Here is an 18,096-nt window from a genome sequence, read left to right on the forward strand (position 1 = left end):
AAAAACCCCAACCCCAAACACAATAACCAGGAAAAGGAAAAAGAAGAAGTGCAGAGGTGACAATGAATGCAGACATGACTTCAGGCTCGTGACATTTGTGAAGAGACTCAAAGCTGGAAGAATGGGCAGCACAGGAATAATTCACTGTGTGAGGGAACGCCTGAAGGCATCATTTGGACTTGAAGTGGTGCAGTTTCAGTAAAACAACTCAGCAGCCTTGTAGGAAGAGGGTTTATTTGTTTTTGCTTTGTTTTTTAAGCTCTAAATGAGACAGCTGCCTGTCTCCTTTATCCCCCTCTGTACTGGAGTTCTCCCTGCTAACCTTGTGATTACAGGTTCTCCTTCCTGGCAGCCTGTATGTCACGTTCAGCATTAGCCAGAGCAATTAACAGGTATTAGAGGGTTTAATGACTGGGCAAGAGTCACAGTAAGTATTACATGGCAAATACACCCTGCCTTTACTACACATACAGCCTCCAGTTTTGTTTTCAACACTGAGATAACACAAAACATAGCAGAAAACAGTCTGCAGTTCACCTGAAATGCTATCATAGGGAGGGAGAAAGGGTCAGGCATCTTAAAATGAGTCTAAACCTGGAGACTTAACTGAGTGTTTGGCTCCTACCCTACCCCTTCCACACCAGGGTCATGCTGCAAACTGCATGGGGACCTGAGCCAGCTAAACATCACCTCTTTGCACCTAGTTGGGTTAACATTCACAGAGAACAAGGACAAAACAAGCCATGGGCTATGTGGTTACTCTAGCAAGTCCTTATCCTACCAGTGAGTCCTGGTCCTAGCAGTCTGCTGAACTACAGCCCTCTGTGCCCTGCCCCTGAGGCTGCAAATACAGGACTGCACGAGGGAAGAGGCTCCCATGTATGCTACTAACTTTTGTGGCAATCAGTCAGGCAGCCTGTTACAGAGTGGAACATGTCAAGGAGCAGTGGGTAAGACAACTAATAACCGAATCCAGCAAGACACTTCTCCTCCATGTACCACAGGGACGTGCTTACCTGCGTTAAAGACATGGACGTCAATCTGCCGCAGCGTCTCATAGTCTTCTCCAGAACAATATCCACCAAAGGAGTAGACCTTGTGCCCGACGGCCACGGCAGCGTGGTTCACCCTCCGCGGCCCACCTTCCAAGTGCACTGCCCACCGTAGCATTCCTCCCCGCGAGCCAGGCGGTCTTCAGGGCCCCCAGTGCCACAGCCACATGCTTCCTCGGCCACCGCGCTGCCACCTGGCTCTGTAACACAGACAGAACGCTAAAATAACCCGACCCATCTTGCAGGTCTCCCTTGAATGACAACTACAAAGGTCACAGCGCTGTACCCTCACTCATCTGCCTCCTGACTGGAGACGGTTTTACTGTCCCCTTGGGAAGGAGGCACGAGGCAGGTACTGTAACTGAGCAAGCAGAGATGCCCTCACATACAAAACTCCCTCAGGGTGCTGTACAAGAGGCCCAAGGCAAGCACCTTTGGTGACGGCAGCAGTGCTGTGTGCCCAGCTGTGCCTTGCTCATGTACACACCATGGGCATGCCAGAACAATTTGTCCACATGAATGAAAACACACCGTGAGAGCCAATTCTGAAGGTGAAAAGAACAGAGCCAGAGGGAAGACAGCATGCCCTTGGGATCAGTGGTGAGGAACAGCAGAGGAAAACATTAAAATCCCAAAACCAAAAGAAACCCAAAGAACGACTCCCACATAAAGCAACTGCCTCCCTGATACAGGGGTGGGCTACAGCACTAGCATTTGGACTCACTGATCTGTGCTAATGATCAGAATAAGGCCTCTTTCTCCAGACATACCTATGAAAATTTTCTCAGGATCACAGAATCAGCCAGGTTGGAAAAGACCTTCAAGATCATCCAGTCCAACTGCTCCCCAGCACTGCCAAGGCCACCACTAACCCATGACTGAGGGACTCGCCTACACGGTTTGTGAACACTTCCAGGGACGGTGACTCCAGCACTGCCCTGGGCAGCCTGTTCCAATGCCTGACTGCCCTTTGAGGAAGACATTTTCCATCCTGCAGCCTCACTTGTAACAGATGAGCGCAGACTAAGGAGTCCCTCCTGCAAAGCTGCTTCTCCCTGCGGCAACCCCTGTAACCTGAAGTGCAGCCAGCAACCCAGAAAGTCACATCAAGCTTTTCTCCAGCAGAGTGGCTCCAGAAGGGCGCAGGAGCAGGCGCCCCCGCTACAGGCCATGTTTCACTGTGTGTCTGGGACTATCCCAAATTCAGATCTAGCAGCTTTGGATTCTGTTTCTTAAATTACTATAACATTCTTAAAGCCAGGCAGCAGCTCCTGTACAAGTCCTCCGCAAAGCTACAGAAGAGATGAGTTTCCATGGAGACCACCAAAGTCACCTCTCGGACTCTGTTGAAGACTTCACATATCTAAATCTGTTTCCTGCCTAGTCATGAGTTACCACTGAAAATCTAACCAATATTTTCCTCTAAATCACTTCTTGGTTAAGTGATTCTGTGAAAGCTCCAAGGAGCTCAGCTGGACTTTACCACCAGTGTCAACATTTTCAACACCCTTCAGGCTGAACCTGATCCTGGAAGATTAAGAGGATTAATCTTGCTTCCAAGTTCTCCACTCGGTTCCTTCTGGGGTAGAGGAGCACAGCAGCCTGGCATGGCAGGCAGGCTTCCTGCCAAGCCTTTTTGGCCAGAAAGGCTGGGAAAACTCTCCTTCGCACTTGGGAGTTCACTTGATCCATGTGCCGGGGAGCACGCTGCTGCCAGAGCAGGACACCGGCCCTTCCACCCAACAGGAGCCCGAACAGTTTCACAATTAAAGTGAGTCACAGGAACATAGGAAACAAAGACTACACATCCTAAGAAGTTAATCCAGTCAACTGAGAGGCAGCAGCCCAAGGGCCAGCTGGTTACAACACTGTAGGAAACGATGTTGATGTTGTAGCAACAGTTTTGTGCTGTCGTTTCTACAACCAGGGTTACAGGGAAAGATTTTCCCAGAGATAACCATTCCCCGGGGCAGTGGTGGGGGTGATGGGGTTGAAGTTGGCCACGCTTTGCCTTAGCTTGGGATGGGGATACCCCTTCAGAGCAAACACAACACGAAGCTTTACCAGCACAGCCTCTCGCTGCCATTCCTCGGACCCAGGGCATGCAGGAATGCTGTTTTCTCTTCATAAAATTAATGAATCAGAAGCGTGAAGTGATCCTTACAGGATCATGTATTAAAAGGTAAAGGAAAACACAGGATTTAACAAGCTGCCAAGGTTTTTCCAAACCCAAATGCTTTTCTCTACACTGTAGTAAAAACATCCAGCCAGGCTCCATCTTCTGCTTCTGCCACTGCCCACAACTCCGAAACCATCCCAACGTCTTCCCGCCTTTGCCAAGCGCTTGTTCTCCCCTTTTCAGCCACACACAGGATAAGCCCCATCTCCTGAGGACTCCCCATTCCCCCCATCCAGCTCCAGCCTGTCTCTTCTCCTGCCTTCTTTTGAAATCCTTTCATCGGACCACTCTTCTGTCCCAAAGCTATTTTTCCTCCTGTAATTCCTCTCTCTGCACTATCTACAAACATGAGTTAAACACATCTTTTGAGGAAAAAAAACATTATTTTCTGTCCTACAGCCTATGCACACTGTTATATTCCATTTCAGGTTTTGACAGCCAATGATAATTCATATGATATAGATGAGGACATAAATACACCACCTTCCAACCTCATTCCTATGAGGCATTAATACACTTGACATTAGGCAGGATGCCTTAGGTTTCTTTAAAGATTACACAGGGCACAGCTGGGGGGGAAGGGGAGCAACCAAATCAATACGAAACAGTTTACTAACAATCTCCCCCAACTGTTATGCAAAATACACTCTGTGATTTCTCATTTAGGACACCAGCAGCAGGGATGTAGGCTACAAAACACAGAAATACTGATTACATGGAGGTAAATCGTGCCAGAGAATCAGGAGGGCACTGGCTGCAGGAGGTGGTGCACTTCCCAGTTCAGGCAAACCAGGTGCTTTTTCACTCTGCACTGCAAAATTAAGCTGGAACTGTTCAGATCACAGAGGCTATTGCCACTAGGAGCTATTGTCTTCTATATGGATCTGTGCAGACACGGAGCTCAGTGTGTGCCCCTTGCTGGACCCTGCTGAACCACCCTTCTCCTCCCCAGAGCTGCTCCACCAAAACAAGCACCAGCTCCTCATTCAGCCCATTGCTGGCATTATCCATTTAGAGTTACAGTCAAGCACAGAGAATGCAGAGAAACTTGGGTTGAAACCCTGGGTAGGTCCTGTCATTAACTGCCAGGAACAAGAACATATCTCAAAGCCAGGTGACACTTCACCTAATGCTGAAGTACCTGATGCTGATGATGCTGGCAATTAAGTGACCAAAGCAACGAGTTGTTCCTGTGCCACCAAGCACAGGGAAGCTAAAATTAAGAAGTGCTCAAAATAACCTGCTGTGGTCACCACCTGAAGCCCTCAATGGCTGGGCACAGCAACACAAGGTACACGCTTCAGAGTAAGTGGTGCAACAGCTGCCATGGGGTGACTGCAGAGCAGCTCTGTCACTGGTGTCAGGCGTGCAGTCACGAGAGGAAGCTCACAGGGCAGAGAATTAGCTCTGGACACCCTTCAACAGCACCCTTGTTCTTTGCCAGCAGCGGCAACCAGGGACCTGGGGCTTTTCAGCTCCGTGGTCTTCAAATACAGCACCTACAGACAACAGGTCCAAATCTCTGGCTGTGCTGCAGTCTGAAAATGCACATAATGCATGAAACAATCATCATCCATATTCCCCATCTTACATCTGAGATCACCAGAAAAATCACTCAATTTCTCACTAGCAAACCTTCCAAAACTGTTACAGTGACACCCTCTGCTCTTCCCCTCCTCTGCAGCACTCAAGATCATAGAATCCCAGACTGATTTGGGTTGGAAGGGACCTTAAAGCTCATCCAGTTCCAACCGCCTGCCACAGGCAGGGACACCTTCCACTAGAGCAGGTTGCTCCAAGCCCCTGTGTCCAACCCGGCCTTGAACACTGCCAGGGATGGGGCAGCCACAGCTTCTCTGGGCAACCTGTGCCAGCGCCTCAGCACCCTCCCAGGGAAGAACCTCTTCCTAATGTCTCATTTAAATCTCCCCTCTGTCAGTTTAAAGCCATTCCCCCTTGTCCTGTCCCTACAGGCCCTTGTCAAAAGCCCCTCTCCAGATCTCTTGTTGGCCCTTTTAGATATTGGAAGACTTATCAGGTCTCCCCAGAGCCTTCTCGTCTCCAATTATGAAAACATTTCATTTGAGATACAAAGCTACTGACCGCCTCCAACTACAGCAGCCAGATTACAATCTTAGAGCAAAAACATATATCCTTGGATCCACTCCTTTGCACAAAGAGTGTGTTCCTCTGCACACCACACAGAAACCTAGAGCCATTCCTGAAAGCTGCTCAGATCAGCTTTGCTGCAGCCCATTCCCACAGCAAGGGAGAGAAACCCAGCAGAAAGTGGCCTGGATTTTCACTCTGTCACCCCAAAATTACAGCCCCCCCCCACCCACCCCCCAAGCAGAGCAGCCTCCTGCCCCTGCAAGAGCAAATCCTACCGTGTGGCTGCCTCGGTCCCGTCTCCCCAAAGATGCCAGCCACAAGGGTTAGTACCACTTAAAATAGCCCAGCCAGCTCGCAGCAGCCCATGCAGACAGTTCTATTTCAAGCACATCCAACTTACTGTCAGAGATAGCACAAGAACAAGCCGCTTTCTTCACTCGTGCTTGACATTTATCTGATGCTTTGACTATTTATGCTAAGGCAGTGTGAAACTGCAAGCTTGCACATTCAGCAGCTCGGATGCTTGCAATTCCAGCACCAGTGAACTAGACGGTGCTAGAACAGCCCCTGAGCTTAACTCGGACCGATCTGGAAGCTCACGTCAGACATGGGAATCACGGACCACACATTCATTCCCGTGTCCCTCCGTGCAGACCGCAGCTCCACCTCCTCATTTTTGCCCAAATATTTTGCTCACCGCTGACTTCCTTTTGCCCAAAGCCCAGCTCAGACCCCGCACCTACTGAGCTGGCTTCTCCCCTTCCTCCCCAGCCCCACTGCTGCTTCCCTACGGAGCGCAGCTGAGCTTCGGAGACATTCCTTGACCCCCTCCCCTCCTCTGGCCGCTCCCGAGTGCCTGTGCCATGCCAAGGGCAGCCGCTGATGTGGCCGTTTGTGCTTTACATGCAGCCGTGTGTTTCCTTTCTGTGTCACACCGGGACCCTCCACGCAGTGTCCGCCGGGCACAGCGCTCACCGCTGCGGGGCACACAGGGCCGGGCAGGACCAGGCAACATGGCCCCAGCCCGACCCGCGCTGAAGCTGACCAAGCCGGCGGGGATGGAGAGCGAAGGCCCGGCGGCGGGAGGCCGAGCCCGACCCCGCACCCCTCGGGGCCGCCCCGCGCCTCCAGCCGCCGCCCCAGGGCCTCACAGCGGGGCGCAGCGGTAGCTCCAACCCCCCCCAGCCCCAGCGCAGCCCCGGCGGCTCCCGCTCTCCTCAGCCCCGTACCTGGCGGCGGGAAGGCGGCCCGGTCCGGCCGGGCAGCCCCGCTCCGACAGCCGCTGCCCGCCGCTCCCTGGGACTCGTAGTCCGGCGGCGCCGCCCCGCCCGGCTCGGCTCGGCCCAGCCCCTCGGAGCCCGCGGAGCCCGGCGCGGCGGCGGAGGGGCCTCCCGGCCCGGGACTACGGCACCCACAGTGCCCCGCGGCGACGCTTCCGGGCGGCGGCGGCGGCGGCGGCGGCGGGAGGGGCCGGGGCCTCCCCCGGTGCATGGCGGGGCCGCGGAGTATGGGACCGGAGCGGGTGTGTCCCGAGGAGCCGGGGCCGCCGGAGGCCCCTGACGGCGCGGCGGGATGGAGCGGAGACGAGGAGGAGGAGGAGGAAGAGGAAGGAGGCGGCGGGTACTTGTACCAGCCGCTGAGCCAGGAGCCGGAGCAGGGCCCCGCCGACGGGCCTCCCCCCGCTGCTGAGGCGGGCCCCGGCCTGCAGGAGCGGCTGCAGGTACCGAGCAGCGCCGGGCCGGGGCTGAGGGGAGCCGGCGGCGGGGGAGCGCGCCTGACCCCCGCTGCCCGCCTCCCGCTGCAGATGCTGAGGCTGCACCTGCCCGACCCGCCGGCGGACAGCGAGGAGGAGGAGGAAGAGGAGGCGGCGGCGGCGGCAGGCGGCGCGGCTCAGAGCAGCCGCAGCTCCATCCCCATGGACGCAGGTAACGGCGGCTCCGGCCGCGCCCGCCCGGCGCCGTGCCGCGGCCTCACGCCCTCTCTGTTCCCAGAGCACGTGGAGCTGGTGAAGAGGACGATGGCCGGCGTGAAGCTCCCGAGCCTGGGCATCCCGCCCTGGGCCAGCCAGATCTCGGAGGACCAGTGGAAGGACGTGGTGCGGCGCACGCTGCAGGCCCGGCACGGCCTCGGCGCACCCAGGCCCGAGTGGAAGTGATGGGCAAGCTGCGGCGCAGGGGCTGCCAGCCCCGGCCCTCCCTCTGCCACACAGCACCCGCTGCCCTGGAGCTGGGTGGCAACAGGACTGGCCAGCATCCACCTCCCAGGTTGTCCCACTGACAACGTCCAACTTCCCTTCCTGCTCCTCTTTCCTGGTTCTGGCTGGCACGTAAGTTGCTGTGATGTCCTTGTGTTGGCTTCCTTTGCCTCGGAGGAGCCTGGCCATAGGTTTCTGTACCTTTGTGTGTGTGTGAGGAGGGAGGGGGCTTGGCTGGCTTTGCCGAGAGTTCCTCGGGACAAACACTGGATTTGGAAGTCCCTCTCCACACTTAGGGCCTCTCCCCCCAGGCCGGGGGCTGTGTGTTGGAATACCGGAGGTGGAGTCCAATGTTGTCTTTCCAAGAGATCAGTTTTATTTAGTTCTGTACATACAGGGACATCTGTACAAAATCCAACACTTTCATACTATGTAATGCTCTACTGAAAATAAAGTACACCATATGTACATATGAACTGTAAGCAGCTTAATACTTGTGTCCAGGGGGTGGATGCAGTAGTTAGTTTTGCTTGTTCCCTTGGGAGGAGGGAGCCAGGTGAAGTGGAAGAGGCAGCTCCAGTTCTGTCCATTTGACTGACGTGGGGAGAGGCAGAGGCAGAGATGAGCAGCACTAATGCTAGAACCCAACGGTTGAGCACGGGGCAGCCGCAGCGTGGCAGACACAGGTCTGCGCAGAGCAGTACACGTGGTGGGGAGGGCGAACACGCTCCACCCCTTCTCACATGGTCCCCTTCTTAGGTGTCCAGGACACTGGAATGAATAGGCAGGAAACTAATGGTGATAAGCAGAAGTTCCCTGACCCAGAACAAGACACAAAGCTATGAGAACATCGAAGCTGTACAGCATGTAGCCGGGACACGTTCCACTCCTGCCACGGCCCATTCCTCTGGCCACACTCAAGGGCTGCCAGCAGAGACAGAGCATCAGTAGGACAGCGACAGCCTCTGTGCACCACAACTCTGCTCCTTCTGCAGGCAGGGAAGAGCAGCTGCTGCCTAGTAGCGCGCAGGCTCCACAGGAAAGGAGGTGGTGGCTTGTAACGCAAGGCAAAGCACAGATTTGGAAAGCCTGTACTGCACCGGGAGGAAACCTGCCCAGCCCGAGCCCTGCTGCAGGGGACTCCCAGCAGTCCCCGTCCCTGCTGCGCCCCGCGATGCCTGCCGCTCCTGTGCGCCGTCCAGCATCACCCAGAGCACGTCTACATGCTGTGCCAGGCATGAGGTAATTGATTGGCAGCTGACCATGAGCTTGAACTAATGTTCAAAATAAGTAATAACCTCCCTGAGGTGTTTGGTAAGTCTCCTGATGAACTGGCCCGTTGCACAAAGCGGAGGGGAGGTGGGGCCCTGCGTGGCTGAGGGTGATCTCGCATGTCCTTGTGCTCGCCAGCTGCTCCCAAGAGGTGGTGGCATGTTTACTGTGGGGAACTGAGAGCCAAACAGGGCAGGGGGTGCAGGATGCACGCGGGAAAACCAGCTTTGGTTGGGCTGGAGGAAAGATGTGCTGCACACCAGCAGTGAGATTAGAGGGGATGAACCTCTGACCTGGGAATGGTTTACTGGTGAGGACAAGAAGATACACCAGGACCTTCTGCAACATCCCATGATGCTTCAGAGCAGCATCAGACCAGCACTGACCCCGTAAGCTACTGCAAGCCCACTTAAGCTGATGTGTCAAGAAAGCAGGCGCAGCAGGTTAGAAGCGAGGAAGACTCCCTTTGCTATCACAAGCTGGCCCCTTTGAGGTGGCACCTTGGCCTGGCACTGAATCTGCACCAAAAAAGGTAGGGAGAAAGCTGGATCACAGTAGCACCCAAGTGTGCTCTAAAGGCTAACTTAGCACAAGTCCCTGATGCACCATATGATAACTAACAAGGGCCTCTTGCCACAGCAGGTGCCAGAGTGACAGAGCAAGGTGGACTTCTCTCAGAGCACCCATGGAAGCAGTTCAGCAGTAGCACCAAGCCATTGATCACAAAGAGGAGACAACTGAACACTCAGAAACTCAGCCTGGCCCCATGATGTGTATCCATTGCTTCCACTAGTTTGCAGAACATTATTTTAGCAGCACAAGCTTCCTAGAAACCCTGGCCACTGCAGAGCAAAGGATGGGTTATAGCAATAAAGGGAGAGCTACAGGAGTATTTTAATTGAGCAGGTAGAGGAAGAAAGCAAAGTCAGTGGCTGACATCTGCTACAAAGCAGGAAGCTAATTCTGGGCCCACAATTAACCCAAGACACCGTGATGGAGACAAGTCAGTACGGACCAACACAAACAGCTGAAGGAATTCACTTTCCCACAGGAGAGCTTCTAAGGATGCTCTAAAGGGAGGGCTGCAATAGTGCGTAGTGCTTGCACCCAGCTTTACTGGGGGTGGCGAAGCACTGAACCCCCACTCCACTGACAGGGGAACAGAACAAGGGACTTGAAGCAAAAGAAAGGTGGAAGCAAACATCTCTGATGTATGTAAGACCCTCCAGCTGCAGGGCTGCACCCCAAGGCAGGGCAGAGAGGCAGCAGAGCCCCCCCAAACTCCGCCCCATGCTCAGCTCGACCCCTGAGCACGGCAGGGCTTGGCTGCACGGGCAGCATGGGGCAGGCACGGCAGAGCCTTGGCATGTGGGGATCGCAGCAGCGCGCTGAGCCGCACGCGGTCACCTCTGGCCAACGCAGAGCCAGGGCAGCAGCGTCTGGCTCCCAGGCAGAGTAAGGATCAGGTGGCAGCTGGGAATGAAGCAGCTCCTACCCAGGCTGGCACACCGGCAGGGCAGGCAGGCTCCCTTCACGCACACACACCCAAGGTGGAAAAGCAGAAGGAAGGAGGAAAAGCAGAAGGACATGACAGTGGGAAGATACAAGTTATAACGTAAACCCAGCTCTACCCTGGAGGGATGCGGATGGAGTGGAGGACAGGCACAGCTCACCATGTTCATTCCTTAGTTATACATGAGAACTGAGTGTGTTTCCGTGACCCCTGGGGGAAAGGGATGGGGCAGAGCTTCCCGAGCCAGCTCCTGAGCCTGTCAGATTGCCTCCTGGCTTGAGGTGAGGAACTCTTCTGCTCTCTTGTGGGCCTCCAGGGCTTTTATAGTGTAGACGTCCTGAGGAAGCTCAGATTTCCGGCGCAGCAAAACTTTATCCTTCTTAATGTCTTTCAGCATCTGCAGACAAACCAAAGGAGTCAGGGATCAGCAGCAAACTCCTCCACACCGCCAGCCTCCCCATTCTCCACCCCCAGCTGTCTGGCATATGCTGGGTGCCACCACAGCATGCTGTGGAACACGCTCAGAGCCAAACACAGACCAAAAGGACATGGAAACATCCCACTTGCACTTCTTCCAGAGTTGGAAGGTTGGATAAACCCCACTCTTCAGACTACAGGTTGATCTCTAAAGATCAGGGATGAGAGTTGGGGCATTTCCCCTCAGAACACTTGGAAACTGGACCCTGGATTGACTACGCTGGTGCATTGGCTGGTCTGAGAGTAGCTGTAGAAGGCCCCATGTCACCTACACACCTGCACAGCTTCTGTCTCCACCGTTTTCTTCAGTAGCTGTATGTCCTCTGCAGTCGGGGTCTCCGTTTCCATACAGCAGACAGGAGGCAATGGGGGAGGTGCGTAATACATGGGGTACTGCAGACAACACAGACAGCTGGAGAATCAGCACACCACCCAACACTGAGCCTTCTCCCTCAGCATCTTAACACAGCACAGCACACTGCTTTGGCACTCACAAAGGTAGCAGTAGGTACACAGACAGGAAAGGAGCATCTTCTCCTACCCAGTGCAGGAGCCATGGCACAATGTGTGTACAGCCACAGCTGAGAGAGGACTCCATCAACATCTAAGCAGGTACCTGCTCCCTATAAGGCATTACTTAGAGGTCAGTGCTGCAGAGGGCCAGGCTGGTAAAACACAACCAGCACGCCCAAAACCCTGGGCTTTGGGAGGGAGGGAGGGACCACCATTGCAGTTGTGTGCACAGGACTGAGATCAGCTGCTAGAGCCTGCTTTCAGGAGGTGAGGAAGTAGGTCAAGACCCCCCCCCCATTCTTGTCTCATTCATCTTAGGCCCTGCTGTTACCCACCTGGGGGTTCAGCCGGGCCAGCTCCTCTATTTTCTGCCACATTTCTTCTCGTTCCTTCATCCTGAACCTTCCCCTGCAGAGAGAGAGAGAAAGCACAAGTGTGAACTCCTGGGGAAAGTGCAGCTTTCACTCACAGGAAAAGCAAGAGACAGCAGGAAAGTGCAGGCAAGGGGAAGAGCTGCTCTGTCCTTCGGAGACTCCTAATTCTGTCTACAATTGACATCTCACCAAATTTGGTTATCTAGGAGAGCACAATGTATATCCTTGATAAAAACAAGGTTTTCTGAAGCATAATTAGGCAGAAAGGCACTAGAGAGAAAAAAAATCATAACACGAGCAGAAAATAGTGCAGCTCTACCCATCTATTTCTTAGACAGCTCTGAGCTGCTTTGTTGACCTTTTCCAGAACAATTCTCCACGAGACACACACCAGTGCTGGGAACAGTCACCCACAGCAGGTCAGCATGGGTAGAAGCTAAACAGGTAGAAAAAACTCCCAGTGGAAACACCAGGTAGATTTCACAGTAAATGTGCTGTCACTGCAGCTTAAAATAGATGTGCAGACATTTCTGGGCTTCCCAAATGCCCTGGAATAAGAGGAAAAAAATAGAAATCTTGCTTACTCTCAATTCAGATGTTAACAAAACCTGAATTTCTCCATATGCAGGCTACCCATTCCCAAGCTCTGATTCATATCCCACCTTTCTTATTTATTAGTATTTCACAGAACAACTGATCATATCCCAGAGCTCCCCACTGCCAGGAAGGGTTAGCCCTGCCCAGTGCCAGCCCTGTGACAGCCTTGGCTCATCCAGGAATGAGCAGCACTGCTTTATGTCACTAAGTCAGCAGAAAACAGACCCAGGGAAAGAAAAAAGTTTCCTTCTTGCTTACTGAACTGCCTCAGCTCAGCAAGGCACCAAAGCCAGCACAAGGAAGAAGAAAAAGTGGAGTTTTTTCCCTCTTTGCAGCATCATGGTACAGGTACTTGCTGAGCTCAGATTTTTATCCCCATCATCTGCTCTTTGAAATTCCAGGTATTTTCTCACCTTTATGACTGGAAAATTGAAAGATGCAATATGCCCACTGCAGCAAAGCTCTTCAGAAAAGTGCTTCTAAAGCAGCAGGATTCCACTGGCAAGAGCATAAACATCTCTTCAAAGCTGAGTATCCTCTACACTGCAATTTATTTCCTCATGACCCAGCAAACTCTGTCACTCTTTTCCAAACTACCTGCTCTGGCAGAACTGAGGGAGCTGTTATCAGGGCCCACATTTTACTTTTCTCATCCTTCCACACAGTTATTGCTGAGGAATCCTACTTTTTGACAGCATGATTTGCACCACCCTTCCCTTTCCCCTCTGCCTACTGGCATCTACCATCTGTTACTGTACACCAAGGAGACTCCCGCACGAGCTCAAGTTACTTGGCAAGAACCTCTTACTCACTTTTGCTTCTCTGCCTTGTATTGCTGTGTGCAATCATCAAAAAGCTTTTGGTTCATCTCCATGAACAGCTTCAGTGCATTGTATATCAGCCCATGGATTGTCCTGCAAAGAAATGAGGAAAGCAGAACAAGTCACGGTGGGATCCTCCAGGTTCTCAGCCCTGAGATAGCAGCAGTAGTGCAGACAAGAGCTAACGGCAGCAGCAAGTCATATACTACAGCAATGTGACAAAAGGTTTTCACACATTCCCAGCTCTTAGCATGGGAAAACCCCCTCCACAAACACGGAAGAGATTATGGCAACGGGAAAGAGACACAGAATAAAGAGAATACCACTGGGGCAGGTCTGCTCTACTGTGGTCAAACTAATGAGCGCAAAAATACACATTTATTTCTTGTCTTTAGAAACTGGAAAAGATGCTAGAGACCTGCTCAGGGCTGTTCTCCAACAGGCTTTACCCCAACCTAGTTTTAGTGCCTCCCACAGTTTACTTTGCATATACACAATGACTTTTTTGGGGTGCCCAGTATTCAGTCATGAGCTTTGTCACTGAGCTGCCCAAAACACAAACATTCAGCAGCCCCTGTAGAGGTGGGAACCAGCACAAAGAATACCAGAGAAGAAAAGCTGACTTTTGTCAGCAATTTATAGATAGGTCCCACTGTGCGTGAGCTCTCAGGGACAAGGAGTCTCATGGGGAATAAAGACAAGTATCGAAGCTGTCTCTGAAACACCTGACCCAGAGGCAACAGATTTAGAGACTCAGTGGATGGAGCTCTGTGCCTCGCCAGCTCTACAGATGGAATAAGAAAGAGAGCTACAGCCCTGCTGGATTTATGCAGGCTGTCTGACCAAGTGTTGGAGTAGAGGAGCCATGAGAAAGAAGAGGACAATCTGAAGTACTCAATCTGCCCCAAAAGATGTGACTAGGGCTAAAACAAGCAGAAATAAGAGGAAAACACCTTCAGGACTTCTGCCATATCACCGGGAATGAGACACGAAGGAAAGACAGAAACAGCAGAATCATGAATCTTGACTGGGGCAAGAAGGAAACAGAACTGGAGAAGGGTTTCAGACAAGAACATAAAAGTCCTTTTCTGAACTCTGATCAGAAGGGACATAACACTGAGTGAGAGTGTGTCTCTGTGCACGCACACGTGTGTATGTGTGCACACACCACGTGAGTCTGCATGCATGTGCCTGTCTGCAACCCTGTCTTTGCTACCACACTATCCTCCTAAGCTCTGGAGTCACCCAGTCTCCCTAGAATTTACTGTTGTTTATTTTTTCCATCCTCTAGAATAGGGGAGGATGACTTTGTTTTTTTCTTGTTGTAGTTTTTGCTGGAAGATTTTAGGATCTCAGCTGTGGATTGAGTATTCTTAGTTAATTCACTAAAAGGAAGTGAGTTTTACAACTTGAATTAGCCAGGTAAGGAATCAACTGAAGAAGCAGCTAGAAGACAAGTAGTTGATGGGAGAACCACAAAACAGACCCGTGTTGAGGAATCAGACACAGAGGGCAATAATTTGACACGGGACATGTGCCTGGTTAGTTCTGCTTTCTCCATTCCTCCTGTACTCAAGAAGTCAGACACTACATTAGCCAAGGTCACTGGTCATGGAGAACATATGGGTGATCCTTAGTTAACAAGCAGCCAGAAGCCAGCTGGAAAACCTACTGCACACCTCCAAGAGACTGGCAGCGTTAGTAACATGCAGGCATCAAACTCTGGTTAGACTTAACGGCCCCGAGGTGGATCACTGCAGGTCCCGACTCCTTGCAGAAACAGGTCACTGAGGTCTGCGGTGGCACTTTTCCATGCTGATACTACTGACCCCTTGGTAGTAGGTCAAGAGATCCTGTATGCATGGCAGCAAGTGCCAGGGGATGTGGAAAGACCTACTTGTTCCAATGACTCTTGGAGTTCTTGTAGAGTGCTGGAAACATGATCGGGAGGATTTTGGCTGCGTTATCGCTGATTAGGCTCATGATATATTCGTTGTTCCAGTAGTACAGTGCTCGCTCTGCCACCTGCAGTGGGAGAGAAAGCCAAACTTGGAGAGGCTCCTTCTAGTAACACCCATGGTGCACAGGGAGACTGCAGTGCTGAGACCAGAGCTTGCCACCACCCAGCTGAGGAGCACCAATGACTCCCAACACCCTTTACACAACACTTGAGGACAGTAACATCACCCACCCCATGTTCCAGCTCAGATTAGCTCTCCTTCGTTTCCTTGGGCTGTCCTCTGTAAAGCTCCATTCCTTCTATTCCTCTCTGCCCTTCCCCATAACAGTCTCTCTAGCCTCTGGAGCATGCTTCAGTCACCAGGCCCACAATTCATCTCCCTGATTGTAAGGGTGAAACCATGGAAAATCTTGGGGCAGCCACCCTGCTCTTACAAGACAAACAAGCCTAACAAGTTTCCACATAGTGATAGATTCAACCACAATCCTTCATATTTAACCACAAATCTGGGCAACGCAGATCACCAGGCTAATTTCCTGCATTTAGCACTAGCTTGAGAATGGCTTAAAAACCTAGAAAGAGGCTTCAGCTTTTAGATCTTGTTAAGCCTTTGTCTGCTAGATTAACACACAATCAGGTCAGAGAAAACTCTCCCCACCAAGATGTTCAGGCTTCCCAAGAAGCCAATTCCTATTTCTGTTCTCAGAGAAGCTGCAGACACAGAGACAGTTCAGCCTGACCATATGGGGCATCTTTGGGGTTAATTTTCTTAGGCTGTGAAGTGTTTGCACCTTCTCTGGGTTTTTCAGTCATGTTTTTTAAAGAGTTGGCAGCAGCTGAGGGCTGCTATCAAGTACAGGATGCCTCTCCTCCAGCCTTTACCCTGCATTATTCAAGCTCCTTAGTTCCCCACTGTAAATCCTTCCACACCCAAAGGTCACATTAGTCCTTTGGTTCCCATCATCACACCAGTAATCCATGTCCAGCTGGTTTCCGTCAGGCTCCCCCAGTCCTTTCCAGGAAACAGTGATCTTTTACATACACTAGACTGACCTCATTTTTGGCTTGTAAACACATGATTCTGTACCTCTCTCTGTACCAAAAGACAGGCTGAAGCCAGTCTGCCTCACTGTGCAGTCACACGCACTCCAGGAGAGGGCTATGTCACTATTTAACACCCCAGCCATACCTGGGCCAGCCCTGTGTTTCACCAGCAAGCTATCTTCTTCCTGGACACTCTTCATGGCAACCTAAAACAGTGAGCCAAGAACACCTGCTAGGAGCTACTGCTGGTCCTACCACCCTTGACATTTTAAACCTTATGACTACCAGCCACAGAGATTGTTTTAGCCTGGTACTGCAGCCAGTCCCCTTCAGTGCGAACAAGGAAGAAGCAGACTCCAGCACTTCTTCAATCCACCTCACCCCTTACAACCAGCACCAGAATAACACAAAATACCGTCTCTACACGGGCTCTTTGGTTGGCCTCCTTCCAAAATTGCAGCCAGTTTGGTTTTACTGCAACAGGGTGACACTGGGTGGATCTCCTCCATCTTTTGCTAGCCAAAACAGGAGGCAGACCACCTCTACTCCACCTCCAGCCTGCTGCAATACATGGTGCTGAACAGCAGAGAGCAGCGGGGGGGCGCCACTGATCCACTTCGTTTTCTCTTTGGAGGAGCTTGCTGTGTGGTTGCGGTGAGGATTCTCACTGCTTCCCACCACTTGTCACCACAGTACTCACCCTGCTCACACCTCCATGTGTCACTGATCCACAAAGACAAGCCCAAAAGCTGTGGTGTCACCCTCGCATGCCAAGTGGGTTACAAGCCAGTGGCCTGTCCCCTCCCTGAGCTGAGACTCACCTGGAAGTGTGGGCTGGAGACACACTTGGCCAACTGCCTGAACAAGGGCTCCATGACTTTCACAAACTCAGATGGCTCAATCACATCCAGGATCTCCTCCAGCTCATTCAGGAACATCACCTCCTTGGGACTGTGAGTTTTCGGCCAGAACTTCAGCAAGCCCACAATCACCTGAGCGGGAAGGATATAGAGACAGTGTTGGAGGCTGACAGTTCACACCAGCTGTGAAATACATTTTTAAGGGTCTGGTCACAACATCAGAGGGGAGCAAATTACAGAAGAGACTTTCTCAGGAAGTCAGGGTGGGTTACCAGGGAAGAAAGGAGAGAAGCCCAAACTCTGCCAAGTTACACCAAGACAGCAGCACTGCCCAGGCAGCTATGATTCTGTACTGCAAGCACAAAGCTTAGAACCACTTTTTTCCCCAAACACAGCTTAACATGGAAGGCTCAAACCAGGGTGGGCTGGCTGATGGTGGAAAGCAACTAATAAAATTGGTAACACTATGGAGAAGGTCTCTGAAGAATTCTTATTCAACACACTGCAGAGGGGAGTAGGAGCTGCTCTTTCAAACTCTGTGTACTTCAGCAACCTGATCCTGAAGCCAGCACTCAAGAGGAAGATTACAGCAGTAGAGGGACAATAACGGGCAATGCAACAGCAAGATTAGACACATCTTGAGCTTTACATTTCCATCAACTCCAGGCTTCTCAGCCAACAGTTCGGTACCCCCAGTGTTTGTCATTACTCAGGTCTGCCAGTCAGTCAGCTTCAGTGACTCAGACGTAATTTCTCCTACAGCTAAGGCGGTGCGAGGTGTGTCGAGTCTGCCTTTGCCACTACTGAGCACATCTGAGGCCTTGCTCACCTGGCAGTCACTCAGACTGCTGTTAACCAAGAGCTACCACGTCAAGCCTTGCTGAGCAAGCTTCTGGGAGGCCCACTCGAAGCGAGTGTGGACCCAGTGAGTTGATCTGGCCTCCTTCCATCTATTCAAAACCTTCACAAACAGGATGCTTCAACAGGACAGGACCTGTGGCAATACAGCCTTGACACGTCTGGTTGGGACCCAACACAACACCCACTGAAACTGGGTCATCCCACTGCTTTCCAAGCACCAAACCAGATCTGGGTCTCCAATTTAGGGGCCACTAACCCATTACCCAG

General features: G+C 52.1%; 3 protein-coding genes across 7 annotated transcripts in view; 1 reads left to right on the forward strand and 2 right to left on the reverse strand.

Moving 5' to 3' along the window:
• KLHDC3 (kelch domain containing 3) overlaps nucleotides 1-6,752 on the reverse strand; it is a 19,706-nt gene extending 12,954 nt beyond the window's left edge. The window contains exons 1-2 of one of the 2 annotated variants that reach the window (XM_030499279.1): nucleotides 6,573-6,752; nucleotides 1,017-1,252 (exon numbers count right to left, since the gene is read on the reverse strand). In XM_030499279.1, the coding sequence (XP_030355139.1) occupies nucleotides 1,017-1,170 (154 nt within the window). In that variant the 5' untranslated portion in view covers nucleotides 1,171-1,252; nucleotides 6,573-6,752. Of the gene's footprint in view, nucleotides 1-1,016; nucleotides 1,253-5,743; nucleotides 6,118-6,572 lie in introns of those variants that run through there. The other variant, XM_030499281.1, reaches the window with a different exon arrangement.
• MEA1 (male-enhanced antigen 1) lies at nucleotides 6,685-8,019 on the forward strand. Its single transcript, XM_030499284.1, has 3 exons — nucleotides 6,685-7,063; nucleotides 7,148-7,268; nucleotides 7,335-8,019. The coding sequence occupies exons 1-3, from the start codon at nucleotides 6,833-6,835 to the stop codon at nucleotides 7,496-7,498; spliced, it is 516 nt and encodes a 171-aa protein (XP_030355144.1). The 5' UTR covers nucleotides 6,685-6,832; the 3' UTR covers nucleotides 7,499-8,019.
• The window catches only part of PPP2R5D (protein phosphatase 2 regulatory subunit B'delta), a 25,401-nt gene continuing 15,195 nt past the window's right edge, over nucleotides 7,891-18,096 (reverse strand). For all 4 annotated transcript variants that reach the window (XM_030499272.1, XM_030499273.1, XM_030499275.1 and 1 more), the window contains exons 11-16: nucleotides 16,930-17,100; nucleotides 15,002-15,129; nucleotides 13,096-13,197; nucleotides 11,648-11,720; nucleotides 11,076-11,192; nucleotides 7,891-10,719 (exon numbers count right to left, since the gene is read on the reverse strand). In XM_030499272.1, coding sequence (XP_030355132.1) covers nucleotides 10,582-10,719; nucleotides 11,076-11,192; nucleotides 11,648-11,720; nucleotides 13,096-13,197; nucleotides 15,002-15,129; nucleotides 16,930-17,100 — 729 coding nt within the window. In that variant the 3' untranslated portion in view covers nucleotides 7,891-10,581. The remainder of the gene's footprint in view (nucleotides 10,720-11,075; nucleotides 11,193-11,647; nucleotides 11,721-13,095; nucleotides 13,198-15,001; nucleotides 15,130-16,929; nucleotides 17,101-18,096) is intronic.

Source organism: Strigops habroptila, chromosome 10, assembly GCF_004027225.2.
Source record: "Strigops habroptila isolate Jane chromosome 10, bStrHab1.2.pri, whole genome shotgun sequence".
NCBI lineage: Eukaryota > Metazoa > Chordata > Aves > Psittaciformes > Psittacidae > Strigops > Strigops habroptila.